The 24739-nt window shown below is 48.8% G+C and overlaps 1 protein-coding gene and 1 long non-coding RNA gene across 4 annotated transcripts; one reads left to right on the plus strand and one right to left on the minus strand.

Annotated features, from left to right (window-relative positions):
- The first annotated feature begins 7301 nt into the window (after nucleotides 1-7301).
- LOC128814537 (uncharacterized) lies at nucleotides 7302-13177 on the plus strand. Of its 2 annotated transcripts, XR_008439407.1 has the most exons (4): nucleotides 7302-7390; nucleotides 7806-7936; nucleotides 9232-9308; nucleotides 11297-13177. It is a non-coding gene; the product is annotated as an uncharacterized LOC128814537 (long non-coding RNA). The 2 variants fall into 2 exon arrangements; XR_008439406.1 differs by lacking the exon at nucleotides 7302-7390 and having other exon boundaries at nucleotides 7616-7936.
- A 1746-nt stretch (nucleotides 13178-14923) lies between these two features.
- On the minus strand, nucleotides 14924-21758 carry LOC128814536 (V-set and immunoglobulin domain-containing protein 4-like). Of its 2 annotated transcripts, XM_053990463.1 has the most exons (8): nucleotides 21661-21758; nucleotides 19971-20327; nucleotides 19065-19346; nucleotides 18043-18150; nucleotides 17352-17417; nucleotides 16700-16822; nucleotides 16374-16395; nucleotides 14924-15566 (listed from the first exon to the last, which is right to left on the minus strand). In XM_053990463.1, exons 1-8 carry the CDS (start codon nucleotides 21713-21715, stop codon nucleotides 15392-15394), a joined length of 1188 nt encoding a protein of 395 aa, XP_053846438.1. In that variant the 5' UTR covers nucleotides 21716-21758; the 3' UTR covers nucleotides 14924-15391. The 2 variants fall into 2 exon arrangements, with proteins under 2 accessions (XP_053846438.1, XP_053846439.1); XM_053990464.1 differs by lacking the exon at nucleotides 16700-16822.
- Between the last annotated feature and the right edge of the window lie 2981 nt (nucleotides 21759-24739).

The raw sequence follows: 24739 nt of genomic DNA on the forward strand, positions 1-24739 counted from the left end.
GGAGGGGCCGGGGCTGGAGCCCAGGAGGGGCCGGGGCTGGACCGGGCCGGGCGGGGAGCGGCGCGGCAGCGACACCTGACGGCCGCGGGTGGCAGCGCGGGCGGCGGGGCCGCTCCGCCCCAGCGCCGGTCCGGCAGAGCCCCTCGGCAGCTCCGGGCCCTCGGCAGCTCCGGGCCCCTCCGCAGCTCCGGGCCCCTCCGCAGCTCCGGGCCCCTCCGCAGCTCCGGGCCCCTCCGCAGCTCCGGGCCCCTCCGCAGCTCCGGGCCCTGCATTGAGCAAGAGCCGCTCTGTGCTGGGGGAGCCCGGCCCGGTCTGGTCCCGAGAGGAGGCTCTGCGAGGGGCGGTTCATTCTCCCCTGCTACCTCCGGAGACAACGCCGCTCTCCCCGGTGTGCCGGTGACTTCGGGAGCATCTCTCCCTGTTAGTCTCTCCCCCCTTCCTTGGCGCTAGTCACGCTAAATTTGACTTTGTATCTACTAAAAAGTTTTAAATCCTTTATATAACACATACCTCTGATACACAACAGAACAGTTTTTAAATGACACGTGTCTTTGTAGCCTGCCTAAATCCCGGCTGAGGCTATCCCGACAGGACACTGCTGGAACAGCCGTGTCCCTGCCCAGCCTGCCCATCGGAGAAGTGGCCCAGCCTCGAGTTATCCTGTCTGCTCCATGTTTAAGATTCAACATTCACATTTGCTCAGCCTCTGACAGAAAGCCACGAGAACAGCTGTGTCCCTGCCAGCCCTCCCCACCAGCCCTGCAGGCAGAGATGGCCTGACTCCTTGCCTGTGGGCATTTCAGTGGATAATCAGTGCTCTGACACTAACACCTCACTCAGGCCATGTGCTCTGATGGGCAATTTCTTGTCTTTCTTGGTGCCAAGTGTAAGTTCACTGTCTGGATAAGGCTGGGGTGCTGCTTAAAATAGACCTTATATGCCTTGTTGGATTTGTGCAGTGTTCCGTAAGCTGCTTTGGAAAGAGGCATTTGTGTCTGCATTTGAACTTTTCAGTCTGAGTGTTGTTAAAGCTCATTCACATCCTGGGATAAGATTAAGCCATCAGGGTCAATAAAACCTCTTTCCTTCCATGCATTTCCATGCTCTTGCCTGAAGGGATCTCTGATTCATACCTGACTGAGTAAAGGATGTGAAGCAACTCAGCTGCGTTGGGAAGGGGGAGAAATCCCCAACTGCTACAGGCTGGCCTTTCAGCCTGCATCACTGCTCTAGGCTGTCACATGAGGCACTGCAAAGGGAAGAGGTGTGCTGGTAGAATTTCACTGGAGTGGAAAACACCCTGCAATGTCTCAAAAGCTCCAATACAGGAGGGAAGATATGATGGAAATAGATAATGGGTGTTGGAAAGAGTCCTGGTCTGTTTAGTGTGTCTGTCCCAGTTCAGCTATAGTGTGAAGGCATATGACTTAATGAATAATCCTTTAAGAGTCCAAAAGAAAAGAAAAGGCCGCACAAGTTATGAGGGCTGTGGCCTTCTCTCAAACCACAGTTTTCCTTTGGGAAGGGTGAGCAGCCTTGCAGCAGCCATGGCAATCCTTATGAAAATCAGGGTTCCCACTTTTGCAAACTCGTTGGCAGTTGTACCAAGCCACACAATTCTGTTTTGGCTTTTCTTGTGCCACTCTGAAGAGGTCTAATGAAGCAGGCCATCCTGCTGTGAAAGATGTTTTTTTCACATTGTCTGTGAACATCTTCTGTGTCCCAAATGTGGAGGTTTCATGTAATGATTACGAGGTGGCCTAGCAGCATGATACCTCATGTACTGAGAGACAGAGATGTGTTGTACAGAAACCCACTTTTGTTCTGTTATGATGGTCTTTGGGAAGCTCTTCATTGCCACAGAGAAAGGTGGCTGATGTAAACCCAACTGTCACTGTTGAGCAACACAGCAGGCGAGCTGGGAGCCAGAGCCCCGCGGTCACGTACTTCCCTTTGACAGCGACTCTGCAAGCAGAGGCAGCAGTGTTGAAATGCCCTCTGTGTTCTAAAAGGGGGGTGAGCACTAACTGCACATCTGCCTCCTCCCAGAAGCCCAGACTGAAGGGTCTGACAGTGGTCATTGCTCAAGGGACATCTCTGTGACACTGCAGCAGTTGCCTGTGGAGTGCAGGACTGATAAACACATCAGCTTGGCATTTAGGTGTTCCTGGTATGTTGGTCCCTGCTGTTCCTGCAGTCAGTTCTGAGGCTTAATTGAAGAGCAGAACATCTGCCCAGGATCAGAGTAGGGGCTGGCTGACCCAGCACCCTATCACTTGGGGTTCACCAGCAGCAGATGCTAAAGGAAGAATGGAAAGACTGGGCAACTGGTATCTCTCTAGCTGCAGAACCAGTTTCCAGTTATCTGTGTCTTAGGAGCCTTTAGAAGTGGTATCTCCAAATATGGAAGGCTTGATGTGGTTTTCATTCCTGACTGCCAATTGCTTTTGCCAGCACTGGCCCCTTGAGCACTGGGAGGGCAGTCTGAGAGCACCACTGCAGCTTTTCCTGCTGTATTCCCATGTGGAGAGAGTCTGGCATGGCACAGAGACTGTGGTTGCAGAGCAAGAGTGTGCAGGTTCACCACAGGCCTTGTAGCCATCACCAGTGCTTTGTACTCAAGATATTAATTTGGTAGGATCTCCAGAAAGTGGCAGCAGAGAAACTTGGCTGATGTGTGGTTTCTGAAAGTAATATGCGAAAAAACAATTAGTTACTGCATGTTCAGTAAAAGACAGTGATGAGTGTCAGAAGCACAGTTGATCTCTGCCTTCATTGTCTGTAAAAAAGAATTGGCACAATCCTGTCTTTGACAACTTAAATGCTTGTTAAATTTTTTTAATGAAAAAAACCCTCAATACATATATGAATCCATGGTCGTCTTTTTAGAATTCTAGGGTTGGATTCTGTTCTAGAAATAACTGTATTGATACCAGCAGTGAACAAGGCAGCTCCATAGCTCATAATTTCTTTAAGAGAGAAAGTCTGTCAATCTTTCAGACCTAGAGTAAGACTTTACTCTTTGTCTAGCCATGTAATAAGATTACTGCAAGAACAAAGATAGTTCTTTGATGCAGCAAATGTGGAAAATATAGCTTTATTTTTCAATGATGCACTAGAATTAAGGAAGTTAGGGAATTAAGGTGGCTGCAATACAACTTTATTTTGAAGCAAAATCTCTAGACAAGGTTACTTAGCACCTATGAACAGAGAACTGGTCTCAACTGAACAGGTATGCGAGACCTGGGGAAAAAAAAAGGAAGTCTGGTTTTCCTTCATTCATATAAAAATCCAAGTGTACTCATTAAAATTAAATAAGAATAAATTGAAGCTACCTGAAATTACTTGACCTCTGGCTGGTGCTATTTTGCTACTTCTTTAGGATTAAATATCAACACTACTACTGTTCCCTGAATGCTATTCTTAATAGTATATGAGCTACAGGATGTCTTCTGGGTCATTCAGTAGCTGTGACAGTTAGTGGGGTTTTCTTATCTCTCACTGTCCATCTGAAAACCAACTTTGAATCTCTTGGTTGGTGTCTGCCTTTTCCTCTCCCCCACCCCGCCTCTGTCTCTCTTTCTCATTCTTTCCCCCCTTAACCAGAGGTCTAAAACAAATGTGCCAAACACATAATCAGCCATGAACAGAAATATCCGCTGTTTGCTGGAGCTCAGTCTCTGACTCTTGTTGCTGTGCACCTGCAGGAAGGGAGGATGGCACTGACAGCAAAACTTGGAGGTCCACATGGTGTGTTGATTTGTTTTTCTTTCTGAACGAGGTGAAGAATGGAAATGGGAACAAGATGTTCACACAACTCAAAGCTCAGGCTGGCCAGTGAGGCAGGGTTCAGCTAAGTGAGTTTTGCTGACAAGACATGGCAGTTGAGAAGTCTTGTTCCTAGAAGCAGGCTGGTGGTGAGGATAAAATGTCTCTAACCTTGCTGGCTGAAGAGAACCCTGCCCAGATGTAGGGATTAAAGACCTCCCAAGGGAGTTCCTCCATCATGCACAGCTTGGCCTTCAAGGAATAGTTGTGATAGTTTCCTGCACCATTGCAAGGTCTTTTAGTGCCTGGAGCTAAGCTATCATAATTAGCTATCTTCTGGAGGGAAGGAATTATGAAAACACTCACCCCATCTTGCTCCCTGGAGAATCCAGCATCATGAGTACTTCCAGAGGCACAGGGAAGTGCTGCAGTGGCAGCTCAAGGCTGCTCCTGGTCTCCCCTTTCCTCCTCTCCTCACTCACATGGTCGCTGTGGTTACTCACATAAACACCCTTCTTTTTACCCTTTCCCCCATGTGCGTTCATGCTGGGCTCTCACTGGGCCTCCCAGCTTCTCCCAAGCAGCACCTGTAATGGTGAGAAGCGTCAAAGCTCACCCACATCTGGACTAACCGAAAAGGGTGGTGTTATAGCTGACTGGTGGAAGGGTCATTGCTGGCTTTGTTGGAGCTGACTGCTGGAGGGGTCACTGCTGGCTTTGCTCGACCCTGGGTCATTAACACCTCACTGCAGGGCAAGGCAGCGCCTGCTGTTCTCGCAGATAGCTCAGGAGAAAGTCTGGTAGCAACTGGCTCTCTGAGATTTACTCTGAAAGCTCACCAAGAACTAAGGATGAAGGAAAACAATTTGAACAGTTAGCCAATGCAGGAGTAAATAATAGTATTCTTTACCTGGGAGGAGAAACTTCAGAAAAGTGGTTTGGTATTTTTTAATTTGATGTATGAATAATTTGTCTTTCCATCCCTTGATATGGTGGCTTCAAAACTGATGGACTTAATGCTGGATGCTGCTGGTTGGCAGAACTGGGTTGACTGAGCAAACTGAAATGGAAGACAGTCGTTGATGACTGGAGTTGGGCCTGACTTGGTAGCACACAGTTTTAATTCCCTCATCAAAAAGAGTATATTGGCTTTGAAGATGTTTCTGAAAGGAGCTGTCCCAGTGTAAAATCTCCTGGTGTGCTGTGAAGGCATGCTGACCAGGAGCCAGATTCTCCTAGCCTTGACCTAGCCTTGGCTAAGTCAGTTTGGATCACAGAAACATAGAAAGTGAAGGGTTTGAAGGAACCTAAAAGATCATCTAGTCCCAACTCCCCTTGCCATGAGCAGGGACACCTTCCACTAGACCAGCTTGCTCAAGGCCTTCTCCAACCTGGCCTTGAACTGTGACAGGGTTGGGGCTTTCACAACTTCCCTGGGCAATTTGTTCCAGTATGTCCCCACCTTTACAGTAAACAATTTCTCCCTAATTTCAGCCTAAATTTCCTCTCTTTCAATTTGCACCCATTAGTTCTTGTGCTGTCACTACGGTTCCTGATGAAGCGTCCCTCTCCAGCTTCTGGTATCTGTAGGCTCTTCACATACTGAAGTTCCTATAAGGTCTTCACAAACCTTCTCTTCTATTCTCCAGGCTGAACAGCCTCAACTCTTTTCCCTGTCTTTGTCAAGGAGGTGCTCCAGTCCTTGTCAACTTTGTGGATCTGCTCTGCACTTGCTCCAAGAGTTCTGTGTCCTTTTTTGTTTCATGTCTGCGTGGACTGATCTGCACAGAGCAGCACAGGGATTAAATGAGTCCCAGGTTTTCCATGTCCAGTACAGACCTGCTAATCCTTCATGTTCTACTTTATGGCAGGTAAAAAGTACAAGAATTTGAGGCTGAAGTGTGAGAGAATTTGCTGCACGCTAGTCAAATGGATGCACTTTTTTTCAAGTGATTTTCCAAGAAAACTTGGGGAGCAGTACGCAGAAGCCTCTGAAACATTATTTGATGGCAGTCTGTGATACCCACAGCTTCTCTACCTCCTTTCTTCCTCTTCCCAAAGCAAGCTACAGAGCTGCATGCACTGCAAGTGCACTGAAAACAGTCCCTTCATTGGGAAATGCTGAGTGTGATTTCAAGGCTGTTGCACAGAGTATGGCAGTGTGGTGACATCTGCAAAGTATAGAGGAAATCAGCTTCCCTGAGAGCCTTCCACCTTGGATGTTACTGTGGGCCCACAGGACTGGGCTGGGGTCAGGTGCAGGCAAAGCAGAGTGTCCTGGCTAGGGGAGGATGCTTGATCTCCCACTGCCACAACTGATGAGTAGCAGGTTTCTGGTGGCACGTTGGCTAGAAAGCCTTCATGGACTCAAGCTCATGCTGTCTTGCATAAAAAAACTACACAGACTACATGAACAGACCTACTTCTTGCAGCCAGTTAAAACCAAAGTAAAAACAGAACAAAACCACTCAGACCTGTCCATTCCTCTTTTACTGTATATTTTAAAACACAGGCAAATGAAAGAGGAACTGGACAGTAACTGTATTCCTCATTATCTGACTTTTCCTCAGGCACAGGGAATGGGTTTGACTGTTAGCAGGCTGGCTTACTATGTCTGCACAGAGTCTCAGGAGTACCTTGTGGGTGCTCCCAGGGGGCTCAGTTACTTGGAGGCAAAAATAAGTGTTTTCCAGATTAGGGGTTTGGTCAGAGCTGCAGAAACATAAAGTCTGTGGTTGCAGTCCTGGCATGCTGATAACGTAACTGAAATCTGCTGGACTAGGGCAGGCCCCAGCCATCAGCACTGGAGGGTGTCTGTGGGGTTTGGCTGAAGAGCCAGACAGCAGTGGGGAGGCAAAACTGGAAAGGAAGGGCTGCAGCTGAATGCTAGGAGTGGGAAAACCAATTCTACAAGAGGGATGTCCCTCAAGTGTCCATCACACCATCAGGGCTACCTGATGGTAAGCATGCCTGGGATGGTGCAGACTGGTCTGCAGCAATATATTTTTAATGAATCCTGGCCTTACAAAATATACTGTGTATCATACTGGTCTAGAAAGATGAGGAATGCCTCTAAAATTCCTAGGTTTACTTGAATTCATTTTGGTCTTGCGTGGCCAGCCTGTGCTACTGGCATGGGCAAATGCAGCTTGCTGGTCTCTGTCCCCACAGCTGTGCTGGCCAGGTGAAAACAGCACTGATTCTAGGTGCCACCTCAGACTGCCTCATACTGAGGGTGGTACAGGGAGAGGACAGGAGAGGAGAAACCATGGGACTTGCTTTGGTTACAACTCTGAGCTATACACTGGTGTTTACTTTTTTGTGCAGGCATTGTGGATGCTCCAGAGACCAGGATGGGGACCTCAGTGGACATCAGAGGGTGTGTGGAGGGACCAGCAGGGGCACAGAAGCAGGGCCAGCTCCTTGGTCGGGTGCTGGAAGTGGGAAAGCAAAACCTGTCTGCTCATGTGAGTGCGAGGGAACAGAAGAGCTGAGGCATGGCCATGAGTTCAAAAGTGAGGTGAGCCTTGTGGGGCAGCTTTTGGAACAAAACCTCCTGCAATGGCTGAAGCCCTGAGAACAGAGCTCTGCTTCCCTGTGCCTCACTCAAACTCCTCTCAGGGTAAGAGATCCACCCCTGGGCATGAGCCTGTGTCCCTAACCAGAGCCCTTCTGGCTGTTTGTGCCTTCACAGCCTGGCTCCTCAGCAGCCAGGGCAGGGGAGCCTGACCACTGTGAGATGGAGGTGGCCGGACTGGGGACAGTTGGTGTGGCTGCTCACAGCTTCCCTGGTGCCCTTCCCTGTGCTGCCAGTGGCTGGCTCAGCTGCAGGCCCTGTGTGCCCGGCCCTGTGTGCCCGGCCCCTGAGGGGTCGTGGCCGCTCTGGGCAAAGGCCGAGGCACTCGCCCTCACCCCGCTCGCGAGCCTCGTGCCGCGCAGCAGGATGGGGAGAGCTGCTTTCACAACCTGGACGTGTTGTCACTCACATCCAGACATTTCCTGTTATCTAACCTCAGCCTTATCTTCCCCATTCGCAGCTTCCTCTTGAAGGAGGAGCAGCCCCTTCAAAACCGAGCTGTGTGCCCGGGCTGAGCCCCCACAGCGCTCCTGCACGACCCCCGCCGCGGCCCCGGCCCGGCCTGCCGCAGCTCTGGATGGCCCCACGATGGTAGGTGCCAGGTCCTGCCCGCGGAAGAGGGGCTGGGGACAGGGGAGGATGTGTCCTTTGGGGTTCATCTCCTGTTTCTCCCTCAGGAGGTCCCAAAGGCCTGTGGGTATTGGGGCACCGAAAGGTGTGGGACAATTCCTGGCAATGAAGAAAGCTGTCCTCCCACCCCATGTTACACCTTGAACTCTGAGGGGTCTTAATCCTGCTTGGGTTTGGGCTGCCTCCTTTCGGTGCTGGGGCTGTGTCTGCCTAAGCCAGAGGGGCTTTTTGGTGCCTCCTTTCAGGGATGAGGTGGCATTTGGCTGGGTGTGCTTGGGGAGGGCAGGCTCAGGGATGGAATGTCACTGGTCCCAGCCAAGGAGCACAGCGCTCTGGACCATGGCTCCTTGATGAAGATGAATTATGATTAGCAGTGATATGTAGCCCTACTCAGCAGCAGGGTACATGTGTGCGTGCTCCCTCAGCTCACCGACACACACATGCTGTCTGTGAGCTGCTGGCAGTGGGAGATTTTGATCTAAATTAGTCATAGATGAGGCAGCTCTCAATGAACAGGGGAGGGTGTGGGTTGGAGGAGGGTGTAACCAGGGAGAGACCCTGTCCCAGTGGTGTGTGAGTGTGCTCGTCAGCTCCATTTCTCACTGTCCCCATGGTTTCAGTAGAGCAGATGAAAGTCTACTGCATTTACCCTCTTCCCCTCTTTGTGTGTCTGGGCATGGGGACAGAGTCCAGTGTGCAGGGACGGGGGCTGCGGGGCTAAGGGGAGTGCAGGGGTTGTGGGAGCATGTGAGGGTGACCTGAAGATAATGGGGGCTTCCTGGGGGCTTTGAAGTGAATCAGCATTTGTCTAGCAAAGTTCCTTGCAGTGTCCACTGCAGGGCTGGGGGGCATAGGAAGGTCATATATGGAGCAGGACAGCATCCAGTGGAAGCCTGCCATGAGCAAAGCTTTATTTGTCTCTGTTATTGCAAAGGCTTCCAGCTCCTAGGAGAAGCACGACCCAAGGTTTCAGCTGGCCAGGGGTTCAGCAGATACTGTTGCCACAGATCTATGGGGACTCTTGCTTTCAATTCAGGCTGTGATTTGTGTTTCACCAAGGGGAGAACAGAGATGACATTGATTCCAGTTCAAATCCTACATAATAAATGCATGCCTTGAAATGGCTGCAGCCTGCATTCTAGGGCTCTGCTGCTCAGCATGTGAAAACCACACAGTCACACTTCTATGCATGCTGTTATTAGGTATGGAGTTGAATCTATCCAATAATACTGATTTTCATTTATTTTCATTACAAGTTGCAGAACAGTCTGACAGCCCTGTAAAAATGCCTGAGCGATGATGTGCAGCCTGGAGGGGACGTTTTGTGAATTTGGTAAGGGACGGACTTAAGAATGCAGCAAGAAAAATTCTTTTTTTTTGGCCTTCAGAGTATGCAGTAGATTGCTCAGTTTTATGACACTGAGCTTTTACTTGGGAATACCACTTTAGCTTGAAACCAGAAGATCTGACAATGACAAATCCATTCACATCAGATATGATCTCTACGGGTAGAGTTGCAAGTTCCATTCCCCTCTGCTGATAGAATTATCTCCATTGTGTCTCCACCCCTTATCTGTCCCTCACAGCAACATTTTAAGTGGCTGTTTTTCCGCTCAGAAAGCCACAACGGGGGATTATTTTAAGCTTCAATTGCAGAAGCAGTGCTGCCTTGTTTTCTTCTTCCCCCTACAAGGCCAGATCTGTTAGACATCAGCACTGAAGCTGAAGGCAATCTGGTCACTGATACCTATTGAAGAGCCTGCTTAGTCTTTCTCTAGTGGCTTCCCCACATTTTGGTATGGCTTAGAGTCTTTTGGGGGATCACAGGTTCACACGTACTCCAGCAGGCTGATCTTAAATCAGCTTATTAACATAGTTTCCTTATCTTCATGAAGTGCATATGCTGATTTTATCCATTTCCACATACTTTTATCTGCTACGGCTGAACTGCATTTGGAATGAGCAGGCAGAACACAGAACTGGTCACTATCTACATTGCACCCAAGGCGAAGGTGGAAACAGGGGAATGCCAGAATTGCAAAGCCTGCGTAGTGACTCAGTCTAGATACAGATTTTACCTTTAAAGCTGTAGCTGTTATCTTGCTCTTAAGTCTTACTCCACTCTCTTCTGGGTTCAGAGAACATGTATTTGCTGTGCTTTCACCTGAAAAAACCTTTTCCTTTCCAGGTATGTTTCTGTATGTGATATTAGATGTAATCCTATGATCATCTGTGTAAAATAGAGTCACAGAAGTTAGAGGTAGAAATGGTTGATGAATTGCCCACTGTATGATACTGTTAATATACTTAATTTAATACTACTTTAGTGTCTTTAATGGTCTACCTTAAAAATATAATTAAAAACATTTCAGTCTTTATTTTGATACTAAAAATAGCAAGACTACTTTCTCACTAACTGGTGATGTTGTTCATGTGAAATTAAAATCCATGGACTGATAAGGAAGCTAAAACCCCATGCTAAAATCTCAGCTATATCTGGACATGTCCACAAAGAGTATGAATGACATAAGCAGTGTTGTGCAGAATGGGTATGTAACTTAGGAGCCAGGATGGATTTTTCTGGGAGGGTTGTACAGTATCAGAATTTCAAATCTGTTTTTAGACTGAATTTCTAAACAGTCAGCATCTGAGAAGGACACAGAACAGAGTAATACTGTACAACATCTTCAATTGTGTATGTTTTGTTATTTACTTTTCTTTAGGTGCATTTCTGCATTCCCTGCACACTCTTGTTAAAAGAACAAGGGAATAACACTATATTTTGTATTTGTGCAAGAAGTGTGTGTGTGTGTGTGTGTGTGTGTGTGTGTGTGTGAATATGATGTTCACCCTTAAAGGCTGGATTATGCCAGCGTTTGGAGGTGGAAAGTTCCACTTATTCCAGGAAAGGTTTTCTCTGTTTGCTAGAAATGAAGCAGAAGGGGGTTCATTTGTCAACAGAAGAGAAAGTTTCACTTCACTTCTGAAGAAGTTCATTGTTTCCCTATGTGGAGCTTGGTTTTCTTTCAGCATCATAATCTCTACAGTATTCTGCCAAATGGAGGAGCCTCCAACAGAGTCGGTGATGAACCCCTATGTGTATGCCCAGGGGCAGAGTTGTACTTCTTTTTCTGACTTTGGAATTAATAGAGTGGATATTTTCCTCAGCAGAAGGCAGTGTCTGCTGGTGTGGTTCTCTCTCATCCCAAAAAGGGTGCAGGAGGGGGAAATATGGGAGGATAAATGATGCTTTTTGCTAACTGGGAAAAGCCTCTGAAGTTAACAACAGCTGCTGTGCTTCTTTTCCCTCTGTGTGCCCAGGCTGGCGTCCAGCGAGGACACCGTGACCGCGGGAGCTGCAGTGTGGCACTGCGTGTATTTGACAAGCTGAGTCCGACACTCAGTGCGCAGAGTGTCAGTTTGTCAAATACCCCAAGTGAGGCACTGCTGAGCAACGCGACCTCGAGGGTGCAGCCCTTTCCTCCTCCTCTGGCAGGAGCCTTCCTCTCCAGGCTCGGCACTTCTCCAGAAACCCACCGAGGTACTGAGCAGCCCATCCCATTGTTCCAGAACACCTGACTGATGCTGTGCTGCCGGGTTTCCCTTCCACCTTGGTTTTGGAAGTATTTGTCAGGGTATCCTCCCAACATTAAATCAGAGCAGAAGTGGTGCTGGTGCAACTTCTCTATCCTATGAAGACAGGGAATTGTGCCCTGGTTTCTTGTTATTTGCATCCAAATACAATGCTGTTCTCTTACACAGCATTAACTAGCCAGCTGTAATTTAAGCTCAGTTAACAAGGATCCTGGCTCAGTTAACAAGGATCACATCATCATGGGTAAAGGCAGCATTATCCATAATAAAGAATCTTGCCTTTGCACATGTAGTAATCTTTTTTTATATGGAGTACAAACTAATGAGGATGCTCATTAACTTCCCTCTGGCCCATTAGCCTGTGAAAAATGCATGTTTGCTCAATATGTTTTAAATTAGGACATGGAGTCCATTGCCCCTCCTGGGAGCCTTGCTGTTTGGAGAAGACTTCTTGTCTTTGTATGGTTATTCCTAGTCAGCACTTACAGCAAGGTTGCCTATTCTGCTATTTAATTAAAGTATTCCCTCTAAATCATCCCACTTGAAGATGTAATGATTGCTAAGTGTTTTCAGTAACTGACTTGTTCAGATATGTCAGGGTAGGGGAATGAGAGGGGCAGCATCCAGCCCAATTTGACAAATCAAACTCTGAAAGCATTTGACATGGAAAACTCAAAAATAAAAAAAATCCCAAGACTCTACTGACTAGTTTTAGGACAGTACCATCAGCAAATTTTGCAATATTTGAGAGTACTAATAAACTGGAATACTGAGCTTTTGGGCTTTTTGTTGCAACTATTTTCTTAGTAAATATTTTGAAGAAGCTGGAGTTTGTACAAAGCTGGAACCCATGAATGTGTATCGTTGCCTAAGCAAATTGTGTTCTGCTTTTTGACTAGCTTGCACACTTCTGGACCAACATGGTCCACAAGTGGTCCAGAAATGGCCCTACTCCTTATGACTCAAACTCCCATGGTCTCCCTCAAGCACCTCCTCATGACTCACAGACAACACCCTGATCTTTACCATGGAGGTTAGCTTCAAAAGAGAGCAAGGTCTATCATTTCAGGCTTTGCTTTGTCCCCAGTGGATCCTCCATGAAGCACACAGCCATGTCAGCCCCAAGCCTTGCTGTCACTCAAACCTTGAGGTTTCAACAGACCAAACCTCCTTTGCACCACAGCTGGCCAAGGGTTTCTTTATGCCCTTCATTCATGTTTTCTCACGCATTTCCAATTTTTGCTTCCAGTAGTTTGCCCTCTGCTTTATAGATAACTCTCTCCTTCAGCTCCCAGATCCTTCCAGATGACTAGGGTGAAGGGGAAGAAAGTAAACCCCTTCCTCTCTTACAAGAACAAGCATCAAATTACAATGGGACAAATTTCTCTGGGACTTCATCTCCCACCTTCCTGCTCTGAAGTATGGTACAAACCCAGCAGGTGTAAAAGCCAACAGGTCCCCTCCATGGGACAGGCACTGCAAGGGGAACTGTGAGTCTCATGACACTCTGCTGGCCACTCAAGATGGTGTGTTTTTGGGAGGCAGTGTCCTTTCAGGGCAGAAGCTGAGCTTTTCCTTCCGTTCTGGAGCAGAGCTCAGCAGATGAGCACAGTGCAAGCAAAGGAGAAGTTTTCTGGTTTGATGGTGATGCAACACAGCAGAACCCTCTGTGGCTTTCAGAAGAAAGATGTTCTGCTGCCAAGAGGTTTTACTAGAAACATGGAAAACATGCTAAAAGTAAAATAAAGAAATAATCACACACTTGTTACCCAGGGAAAAACACCTCAGCATTGGAGACAGGCTTCTAATATTTCCACTGTTCTGCTACTTGTGACCAAAGTCCTGTTGCTGCCCTAACCAGAGGATTGACAACATGGAGTACATGGGGGCTGGTCCATCTGGGTCCATCTGCTCCCCCTTTCTTAACTCCTGTTGCCTTTTTCCTCTGTAGCTTCTCCCAGGCTTCATGTCTTCCGAGGAAGGTGTCCAGACCTTGTCAGAGTAGATCAGTGCTGAGAGGAATCACAAGATGGAAAAACCGTGGTGTTACATAGTCAATGAGTGGACCTGGAGCTCAGAGCTTTTAACAGCAGGAAAATCTGCAGAAAAAACAAAGCTAATTGAAAATGAATGAGGATTATATTTGGGGGGGAAAGGAGAGTGCCATGTCATGTGTTTTGGGCCTAGATTTGCTGAGGTAAGGATGGGGAAGCTGAGAAATTTTCAGTTCCTTTCCCACCCAGCACTGACCTTGCACCATATGCTACTGCCCTGCATGAGCATGGCTGCAGCTCTCCATTCCCCTCAACTCCTTTGTTCTGCACCACCCCTGGAACTGCTGATGCCAGCAGCTTCTGCAGCATGGGGTCTTCAGGGCTGGCTGCCATGAGTCCCACAGACTGGATCCAGACTTTGCCTCCCTGGAGGGCAGCCTGACACCCAGCACAGCCCTCCCTGCATGGCTGTCACCGTGCTTGTGAAGCCCTCACAATATAGGCAGGAGACTTTTTTCTCTGATCTTTCCCACCTCACATCCTGCAATTCAGAGCTGTAAAGGTAAAAGTGTGGCTCTACACAGCACTCAGGCCGCAAACAGCAAAGTGACCCTGCTGTTAGGCTGCTGACCCAAAAAGAGATGATCCATGGCAGCAGAGATGAGCCTTGTGGGTGAAGTCAGGGTCAAGAAGGACAGTGTGTGTGACTTGAGCTCAGCTGCTTCCCCATGCTTTCCTTGCTGCACCCACTGATAGAAAAAAGCCAGTAATTCTTACAAATTTGGTTTGCTAAAGCCAGGAGGCATTCCTCCTCCCTGCCAAGCCTGGAGGACAAAGGGATGCTGGCTGGAGGCACAGACAGAGAGGTCAGAACTGACAGCAGCACTGCAGTATAGGCAAGATACAAACAATTAGCAATGGTGAGGCAAATCAGGCTGCTGAGTGACAGTGTACTGTAGGGAATGCACTGCAGCTGAAGGCAGGAATTGCATCCATGTTGCATGGCCAGCATTAGTAATCACATAGATTGACTTACATCCCCCAGAGTAAATTGGTGTCAGTCTGTTGTATTCAGAGAGGTTCCTTGCTCAACAATTATCCAAATGCTTCAAATTTCTCTCTATTTTATCATGCCTCTGGCCCCCATACTGTAAAAATTAAATGCCAGCATTTCCTTCAACATCAGTTCTTGTTTTCCAGGAGAAAACTAGTGGGTGGCAGTTCAGAGACTCATTCCCTCTCTCTCTGAGCACTGAGCTCCAGTCTGATAGCAAAAATGGCATTCCTGGGACATCAACCTCCCCTCTGTGGTCCCTTTACCATGCTGTAACAAAAAAAAGGAGAAAGACTCAAGCACAGGCAGGATGTACAACCAGTATTTGCTGAGCTGCAAAAGCCAGAGGATCTCCATTTCCAGCACAATCCTGGTTCCTTGCAACCTGGGATGTCTTAACAGGAACACATGGGAGAGTATCCCTTGCTAGTGTTACTGACTGGCAACATTGCACCAGCTACTCCTGGATTTACAGGCTAGAGAATTTCATGTTATCACTCCTTCAGATCCTCTCTTCCTGCCCTGGGTCCTTCAGGTTGCTCAGAAACAACTTGCTCTGTAGAAGTGGGTAGACAAACTGTTGGCTGGGGCTTCTGCTCCCGCAGGCAGGGCCTGGTCTGCCAAAGACCAAAAGGTTTTGCAACTCCTCTGGGTTAAAGCAAGCAGTGAGAGCAGAACAGAGGGACAACAGGAGGAGGAGTTTCCTTCTGCTAAGTTCACTATTCGGTACCTGCAGCCCTGCATGCCTGCTTATGTGGAAAAGCTGGTACTCTACTAAATTCCTTCTGTTTCATATTGAGATTCCATTGCAGTCACAAGGTTCTCATACTCAGGGCTTTTCCTGTCTTTCACGGTGATCTTTTCAGTGCTAGAGCACGTTTCCTCCTGTAGGCACTTAACAGGGACTTCCACCTCAGGGTGCAGCAGGGCGACATCTGCAGTGCTGCGGCTGGGACAAGAGAGACACGAGTGAGAGGGGCGACTAAAGCAGATGGCACTTCATTTACATCTTAGACACAAGATCTACCACACAATCTGTGGAACAGCAAAATTCATACTATTCTAGTGAGAGCCTGGGGGGCTCTGAAAGACACTAGAAAGTAATGTTAAAAGAATTACATAAAAAGAAGCACTGGTTAATACTGGTACTATAAACTCTCATGGCATTATGATGTTATACTCTAAAACTACCAGCAGACAGTCCAGCCTTTGGAAAGTAAATACCAGGAATAACTGGGACAAATTGCTACAGATGGCTATGGTGTGTATCTGAGTAGGAAAGCAGTATGAAGGTGTTGAAGACTGAGATGAGTTCAGGGCAGATGTGTTTGTATAATCATATGCTAATATGATTACTTTGCAAAGTAATACTTGGCCAAGCAGTAAGACATGTTTCTTATAGAGAAAGGCAAGTGTAGAGGGGAACTTAAAGGAAGAGCTGAAAATTTCTGTCTTTTGCTTTGCTAAATAATGGCAAGAATTTCCCACAGAGAACAGGTTTCCCATGGCATGTGACAGGCACAGCAAAATACCCAGAGTATCTATCTGTTTTTCTACCATATTAAAGAACAGTCTGGCTATCTCCTGTGACCACGTGTTAAGTCCTCATGTTGCTAACTAAACTGCTAAGGTGTTCAGATCCTCCCCCTGTAAGGCAAATAAGTCTTTGCTTTTCACTGAGCAAAGAGGCTTTTTAGGAGCAGATACCAGTACGGTGCCCTCAGTCTTAATGCTCCAAGTAGAAAATTGTACTCACAAAGCAACTTCATAGAGAGGTTCTGAAAAGAAAAAAGAAAAAGAATCTAAGATATGCATCGACTCGTTTTATGTGTCACAGAACAAAACCCAGCTTCCAGGTGTTCCCACGTTTAGGGAATAACCCTCCCACAGGCTTCTCTCTGGAAGGGATCAGCCGGGGATGGAGTGACGGGGATGGGAGTGACGGGGATGGGAGTGATGGGGACGGGAGTTACGGGGATGGGACTCTCCCCCGCCCGTCACCTCGGACCGGGCCCTCCACCGCCCGCCCGCACGGTCCCGTCCCCTCCTCCTGGGGCTGCCCCTGGGTTTGTCGCTGCTCACCCTCCTTCCTCCGCCGCCGCCGCCACCAGCCCAGCCCCGCCGCCAGCAGCGCGCCCAGCGCGACGCCGCCCAGCGCGGCCGGCAGCCCGTACAGCAGCGGGGACGGTGCGAGCCGCGGGGAACCTGCGGGGGGACAGCTGTCACTGAGGCCGGGGGACACGGCCGCCGGGAGCCGCCAGTCCCCCGCTGCTTCGGACGGCCTTTAAGTCCTAACCGAGAAGGGGCCGAGGCCACCTGAGGGTTCAGCCACTTCCCGGCAGTCACAGAATGCCGAGATGGTTTCGTTTGGAAGAGATCGTAAAGCCCATCTCGTTCCACGCCCTGCCGTGGGCAGGGACACCTTCCACCAACCAGGTTGCTCCAAGCGCCGCCTAACCTGGCCTTGGACACTTCCAGGGATGGGGCATCCCTGCGTGAAAACAAACAGCAAACTTCAGGCTGCAAACACCCCCACAAACAGGCGTGTGGGCGGGAGTCAGGAGCGCAGCTCCTGCCTGGATAATGCCTGGTATTTGGCATGCCAGGGTTTGTTCCCTGCAGCCGTATCTGCCATAAGCACAGCAGCCAGATATGGAGCTGGTCTGGGTTGATGTTTGCCACCCTGCCCTTGCCAGTGCAAATCTGGTGTTTTCCAGCATGAGACTCCACTCACCTGTGTCTGTGAAAGGCCCCACTGGAGCAGTATCCCTCCTGGAGACCCGTGTCGTTGGGACTGGATCTGTCAGTGGAGAATGGTGGATGCGTTGCAGCCCCACTGGGCATCGGGAAAATGGGGTCTGCTCTGCCAGCCTAGACTCAGCTGTTATCCTGTGTGTGTCTTGCCATCAGGCCTGAGGCAGCATTTGGCACTCATGCTCCCCTCCCTGACCTTTGCTCCACAGATTCCTGGCAGCCCTGGCTGATACAATGCATCATTCCCAGCACGGCCTGGGAATTTTTTGGCTTTGCCCTGCTGGCACTTCCCTAGATTTCCAGAGGACACCTTCACTCTCCTATGGTGACTCTCTGGCTGGCCTGGGGGCTTTGCCATCAGATGCACCATAAACTTCCTGAGGTGTGGAGGTCTGTGCCAGATCTCTTGCCCCAGACGACCTCCCTCTGAAGCTCTGCAGCCTCAACAGTTCTGGTCCCAGAGGGACACAGACAACATTTTCTTGTCCTCTCCCATCATCAGGCACATTCTCAAGCAGGGGAGGTGGCAGCCACTGGTGTTGCCTCTCTGGGCAACAACCCAGACACAATTCATACTCAGCATAGGTGTCTGATCTAGCTGTGGAAAAGCAAACTTCCCACCTCGGTCTCCTCCTGCCACAGAGGTGAATAACCCTGGCTTGGACACTCACCTGTCACTGTGTGCTCCGTGTCACTACTGCCTTCCTGACCGGTGGTTGAGTGGTGTCCCCCCGTGGTTCCCCCACTCCTCTGCAAGGCCGCTGTTGTTGTGGCCAGATCTGCAAGGTGAGGGGGAGGGAGAGGCTTACACAGGGGTGTGACCACCATGGTGATGCTGCTGTGGTACAGAATTCCCCACAGGTGGGAGCGGGAGGAAGCAGCCCCCTCCCAGCTGACAGGAGGGCAATGCTGTGCCAGCAGCGTTAGGCGGCACCTGCAGCACTGAGCCCTGGTCCCCTGCTGCTCCCTCCAATGGGTGACTGCTGGGAGAAGCACCACGAGGCTTCAGCCAGAGCTTTGAGCCTCGGTGCTCAGCAGGCTCTGCCTCTTTCACAGGCCACTGTGTGGTGCCTGTGCTTGGCTCTGCCCTCAGGGGCATCACGGGTGTGCTGATCCAGCGACCGGCCAAGGAGAGCTGCAGGTTTTCCACCAGGCACCCATCATGGAATGGTTTAGGTTGAAAAATTCCTCCGAGGCCACTGAGTCCAACCTGTCACACTCCGTGCTGCAGAGCCTGGAGGTGTCAGAGCCTGGCATGTGTGAGGTGCAGTGTGTCTCCCTGAGGCACGCAGCTGGTGGTGGGGAGCAAAGGCCAGTCTGGTTTGTTCTGCCACTGAATTACCACTCACTTGGTCCTTGTTGTCAAAATAAAGCCCCGACTCCTTGTCTAAACTTGCTGAACTGCAGTGGGCAGCATTACAGAGCCAGGGAGAACTTCAAAAAACCCACAGAGGAATAAATAAATGAATGCTTGAAGTAGAAATCCTCTTTTGCATCAGAAAAGAGCAGTTCCTCAAAGAGGAGGAAATTGAATAGAGGAAACAAAGAAGGACACAGAGTGGAGCCAGCGGGGAGGGCTGTGTCAGTGCTGAGGGCGTTTGGCAGTTCCTTCTTGCCGGGCAGGGAAGGAGGATGCTGTTCCTTGCCCTGCAGACGGATGGATTTCTCCTGGCAGCCGTGCCGCGGCACTCACCTGTCACGCTCAGCTGCACAGCATCGCTGCGCTGCACGGCCCCGGCCCCAGCCCTGTTCTGTGCCTCGCAGAAGTACGTGCCGCTGTCCGAGGGCCGCAGGCTGGGCCACGCCAGCTCAGCCCCGGTGCTCAGGAGCTCGGCTTTGCCCGCCGGGCCGCTCCGGAACCAGCGGTAGCTGATGGGAGGGGAGCCGCCGGCCTCGCAGGTCAGGCTGGTGCTGGCTCCGGCCGGCAGCGTCAGCCCCGGCTCTCCAGCTCTGATGATGGGCTTGGTGGCTGCCACTGGAAGACAAAGCAGAGGGGCCCAGGTGACGGAGGCCTGGCTGTGGTGGGCACGGTCCCCCTGGCACAGCAGTTCTCGCTCTTGCTGTCGGTGCCTTCCTAGGAGGAAGCAGCTCGGCTCTGGCATCACCTCCCTGCACAGGTTGAGTTCAGGTAACCTGCGTGTTAATCCAGGTTACACCAGCTGTGCCACCATTGCTGCTGCCCTTTCACAAAGTCCTGCTCTCTGGGGTGGGTGGCTCCTTGCAGAAGGAGTTTTTTCTAGCACACACTGAGGATGCTCAAGAAGGGGAGAAGCCATACTTGGCTCACACAACACCCACTTGCTGAACCACAGAGATATTGGTTGCCTGCACAGAACCAGACCTGGATATTATCTCAAGCATCATGGGTTCAACTGGCCCATCAATAGATCCAGCTTGAGCTGTACATTAACTGGCTCCCTTCCCCAGTTCATTCTTACACCTTCACGTGTTGAGAAGGTTAATGAACACTAAGGGAGGCAGATGCTTCAACCCCCAACCTAATGTGGTGTGAAAGACTATTTGCACCAACACTGGTCCCCCCTACCTTCTTTTGGTTTAACCTGGCTGCACAAGAGCAGGACTTTACTGCTGGATTTACCTTTGACAACTTTAACTGTAGTGGTCACCTCTTTTGTTATCAAGCTGTTATCTGTAGACCTCCAGACGACTTGACAAGTGTAGTGTCCACTGTCGGGCATTTCAAGGTTCTGAATGAGGAGTGAGGCATCCCCTGGGCTGTACTTTGGGACACTGACTCGGCCTCGGAATTTAGACAGCAAGATGTGGTCACCAGAGCCGTCCCTCTGGAAGATGGTAGAGGTGCTGGAGTCCCTCTCCACGCTCCACCTGAGCGTTTGCTGCGTGAAACCTTCTGAAGGCACATAGGTACATGGAACAGTGGTGGATCCCATCCATGTGCCCGTGACCTGGTGGACACTAGACAGATCCAGGAGGGCTGTGGGGAACAGCAGTGGAAGGGAAGAAATCAGAATGCAGCAGGGGAGGGAAATGTCCTCTGGATAGACAGGACTCACCAGGCAGTAGGTGCCAGCATGTGGCCAGGTCCCAGATGTGCTGTACACCACAGCACTAAGCCAGCCCACATCATCAGGCATGGGGAAGTGAACAGCTGCCTTGACCTCATGTCTATTTTTATTGTGTTTCTCTCTGGGCACTTGCCAATTCTTAATTCTTTCTCAGTAAAGAGAGTCTCCTTGTGAGCAGGAACGTTTAGGGATATTCCCTGCAGTACCGAACCTGGAATAGGAATAGTGGACCAAAGCCTATCCTTTTGCTTTAGCCTTGGAAAACTTCAGACCTGACCCAGATCAGCATCCTGCCAGCGTTCAAGTAGGCAAAGGAGAAGAGTGGGCAGATTTTCTCCACACATTCTCCCAATTTCTCCAGCTGCCTGCCCATGGTTCCCACATCTTCTCTGGGAAGTGCCTCTTGTAAGTAGCAAATCACCTGAATTTCATTTGACTTGGCTCATCTCTCCCAATAATCCTTATTCTTCTCCCCTTTCCCTCCCTGGAAAGACACTGGTTATATTCAGCAGCTTTAGCTTGCAAGAAGTTGGTTGAGAGGCAGATCCCAGTAATCTGCAAAGCTGGGTTTTTTAATGACAAAATGGGGAATATATTTCAACCCAATTTTCTAAATGTCAGGAACAATCCTGTGCTTTTGTATACAACTTGTAAGAGCACTTTTCTCTTATTTGCCAAAACTATCCTCTGCTGCTGCCAGTGTCATACATGCTCTGAGAAAGGGTATATTCAATCAGGGGAATAGGAACTGAAGCCAAGGTTCCAGTCCCAGCTTTTCTGATGCAACCAGAGAGTCACTAGGTAGGAGAGACCAAGGGGAATCAAATGTGCCGGCGCTTGGTCTCACAGCTCTTCTTCTTCCCAGGGTCATGCTAACAGAACAATGAGGATGAGTTATTAAATTTAGAATGCATATTCCATCTTCACCAAGACTGTTTTGAGAGCTGGACACCACAGTGGATCCTCGCCAAGGGTCCCAAAAAACTGTATTCTGCTCTTGCCTTGGGGCAGGGAAGCTGACGTTCCCAATACTGCCCCATTTGCTGCACTCTTGAAACCACCTCATTGTATCCGATGCCAAAGGAGACTCTCATGAATTCTCAGGCTCTGTGGTTAATACAATAAGCTAAAGACTTCCAAATTGACTTGTCAATTGAAAAAAAATAGATGCTATAATTCGAAAGATTTTTGCTATCCTCTTAGTACTCTAATTTTTTCTTATACATTGAAGCATTTACTCACCGTTGCAGCTGATGAAAATCATCACAAACACCACTATCCGCCCAACTTCTCCCATTCTCCCAGAAGTGCAGGTCTGTCCTTTCCCCAAGAGACTCCCACCGTCCTGGGACCAGACAGCAAGTGAAGAACACTTCCTTTTATTTTGTCCTTTGTCATCTAGGATCCTCTTTCTGAAACATCACGAGTCCATTTCACTGCTGAGTTAGGTGAAGGGTGAAGGAAAGAGAAAGGCTGTATGGATCTTTCCAGTCCCATTCCCCATCCCCATCCACTTCTCTTGATGCAGCCCAGGACCCAGCTGCCTTTCTGAACTGCAAGTGTCCATTGCCAGGTCATGTTGAGCATCACAGACTCTCTCAGCTCACATTTCTGCTGCAAAAATCCAGTTCATGGGCAAAAGTCATGTTCTGAAAGCACACGCTGTGTTTGCCAAGGAGGTGACTTCTGACTGGCAGCCAAGGGACATTCTGAGTGTGCTCTATAGGGTATCTTTAAAAGTACTTCCAAGAATTATCTAGGTGTGATACACAGGATTGATTAGTGCTTGCTAATTATTACCAGAAGGAGAAAAACTTACAGAAAGATAAGAAACATGTATAAAAGTAAATCTACTGACCTAGTGAATTCTGTTACAGTGGTTTAATTGTAGAGCAGCTTTTGGGGACTTATTCAATAGCCATGCCTTAGCATATGGTTCTAACAGCTGCACCAGGAAAACAATATCTCTGAGCAGGAGGCAGATGTGTCTGTGGGACAGGGAGCTGTTTTCTACTGGAACTGTAAGAGAAAGGTAAATGGGATGGTTTTGCCACAGCCTCGTCCCATCACAACAAATACGTGTCTTCTTGGGCTGAAACACCCACCTTGCAGCTGAACCCATCTCTGGAAGTGCTGCTCCATGTCAGTGACAGCTTATTCCCTCTCTGCTAGGGTAATGAGAGCTGGAAATTATCTTCATTTTCCCAGAGTCAGTAAGCTAATGAGAACTGCATGGATCTCATTTCAGTCCCAGGTAGAGGCATGCTCATCCATGGGGCCCTTGCTGACTGTGATTCCAAGTTCCACCCTGCTGATCGCTGTGGTGGAACTTGTCTGGAGCAAAAAACTAAATGCTGTGCTTCAAGACCTGGTGCAACAAATTCATCCAGGGCTCTGAGAGCCCTGCCACCAGCTACCATCCTGCTGAGGAAGATGATGGAGACAGCCACACCCGTTCTTGCAAAGCATATCTATGTAAGACATTGAAACTTGATTTTTGCTGACTTTTCTTCTTGACATCTTTGCTGCAGCTGCCAGTGGGGTACCAGTGCACATGGCCTGCATCCATCTGCCCATGCTGCCCCTGAGAAGATTTTAGCAATGTTTGAGTCCTGCCTAAAAGCAAGCAAGCAAACAAAAAAGCGCTTGTTAAAGTTGCTAGCTGTGTCCCTCAAAGAGGGAAATGTGTCCACATTCATAGAGTTGATTCAAATCCAACCCTTTCCACACCCTGATCCGTGACTGGCAGTGAAGCCTTGTCCCAAACAGTCTCCTACACAAAACAATTTAAGAGAAGCTGGGTTTTGGGGAACACACCCTGAAAGATGTTGAAAACCCAAGCTAAAACTGCTGATAGGATTATTTTTTGAACCGGACATGCAAGACTTCCTGAGGCTCTAATTATGCGGGATTAAAAAAAAAAACCAAAAAACAAAAACCCAAAAACTATTTAACTAAAGTAGATATGAATAACTGTAGTTCCCCAAATGTGATGTACATGACGTCTTTCTCTCCCTGGACACAGACATAGCTCCCTGAGTCACAGAGTCAGCCCATTTCTTCCTTACTGAAAGGACTCCTCATAGTTTTGTATCTGAACACAAGAAGAAAAAGCCTTCAAAGTCTCAGACATGTTGGCTAGCTACCTGGTTTATTGAAATGCAGTATTTCATTCCAGTGTCTCTGCTCTGGATTGAACTTGCTACTCTCTCCCACGCAGTGCTGCAGGTGAGGCACACTGCAGCCTGTTCCCCCAGGTACCCACCTTCCTCCCACAAAGAGGAGAGGACACTCTCTCAAGTGTCATTTTTTCAAGTGCCACAGCTCAGGCACTCTTTGTTCTGCCATTTCTGCTACTCATCTTGGGCTAACTGCAGGTGCCACAGTAAAATCCCCATGTCCCCAAACCTGAGCACAGATGGTCACTCAGACCCTGTTCATAGGGACCAGCTCTGCTGAGCCTACGTCTTACATTCATCTTCTGACAAAGTTTGCCAGTGGCCAGAGAAGTTTGCCACCATTTTTTTCTGGTGATAAATAAGATCCTTAGCGTTCAAGGAGATGAAATTCAGTATCCAGCTATGAGCAAATGACCAAAAAGTAGATAACCTAAGAAGAAAGGTCTTAAAGTGCTCTTTTTCAACCATATGCACTCAAAAAAGAACCAATTTTTACTTGAAACTTTCTTGTTTATTCCAGCCATAGCTAACTCATGGATCTGACTCAAAAGAGTGTATTTTACTAAGTACTTTTTGGATGTCCCTCAGAAGCTGATTGTGTGATCTCCCCCCAGCCATTCACACCACAGTTCTCTCACATCAGATAATCATATAGTCACTCATCAAAACATAACCTTGTTCCACTTAAAGAAACAGAAATTAGTGTAAATTAGCATTTCCCCTTAAAGCTTGTGTGACAGAAACACGATGTACAAGTGCTCTCTCTGAAAAATTCACTTCCCTTCCCAGGAATTCCCAGGTCAATGACATTAGTTCTGGGTTGCTATTAGCCTGGCCAAATCCTTGTAAACAGCTCCTGATTCCAAGAAAGTGACCCATGTGTATGATGTCTTCTGAGTTCCTGTTTCTTTCCTGGTGCTGCAGGTGGGCTGCACACCCCCAGCCATCAGAGCAGTACAGATGTCCCTTACCTGCAGTCACCACACACGTCACTGCTGGTGCTCTCTGGAGTCTCAGCACCATCTGATGCTGGCTTTTTTCAGACTGTCCAGTTCCTCCTCTCAGTGCTCTGCAGAAGCTGGCTGAGCTCTGGGTTTGGTAAACAAAACTGCTGGTCTGGGATGATCTACCGTGACTTCAAC

This window comes from Vidua macroura, chromosome 14, assembly GCF_024509145.1.
Source record: "Vidua macroura isolate BioBank_ID:100142 chromosome 14, ASM2450914v1, whole genome shotgun sequence".
In the NCBI taxonomy this organism is placed as follows: domain Eukaryota; kingdom Metazoa; phylum Chordata; class Aves; order Passeriformes; family Viduidae; genus Vidua; species Vidua macroura.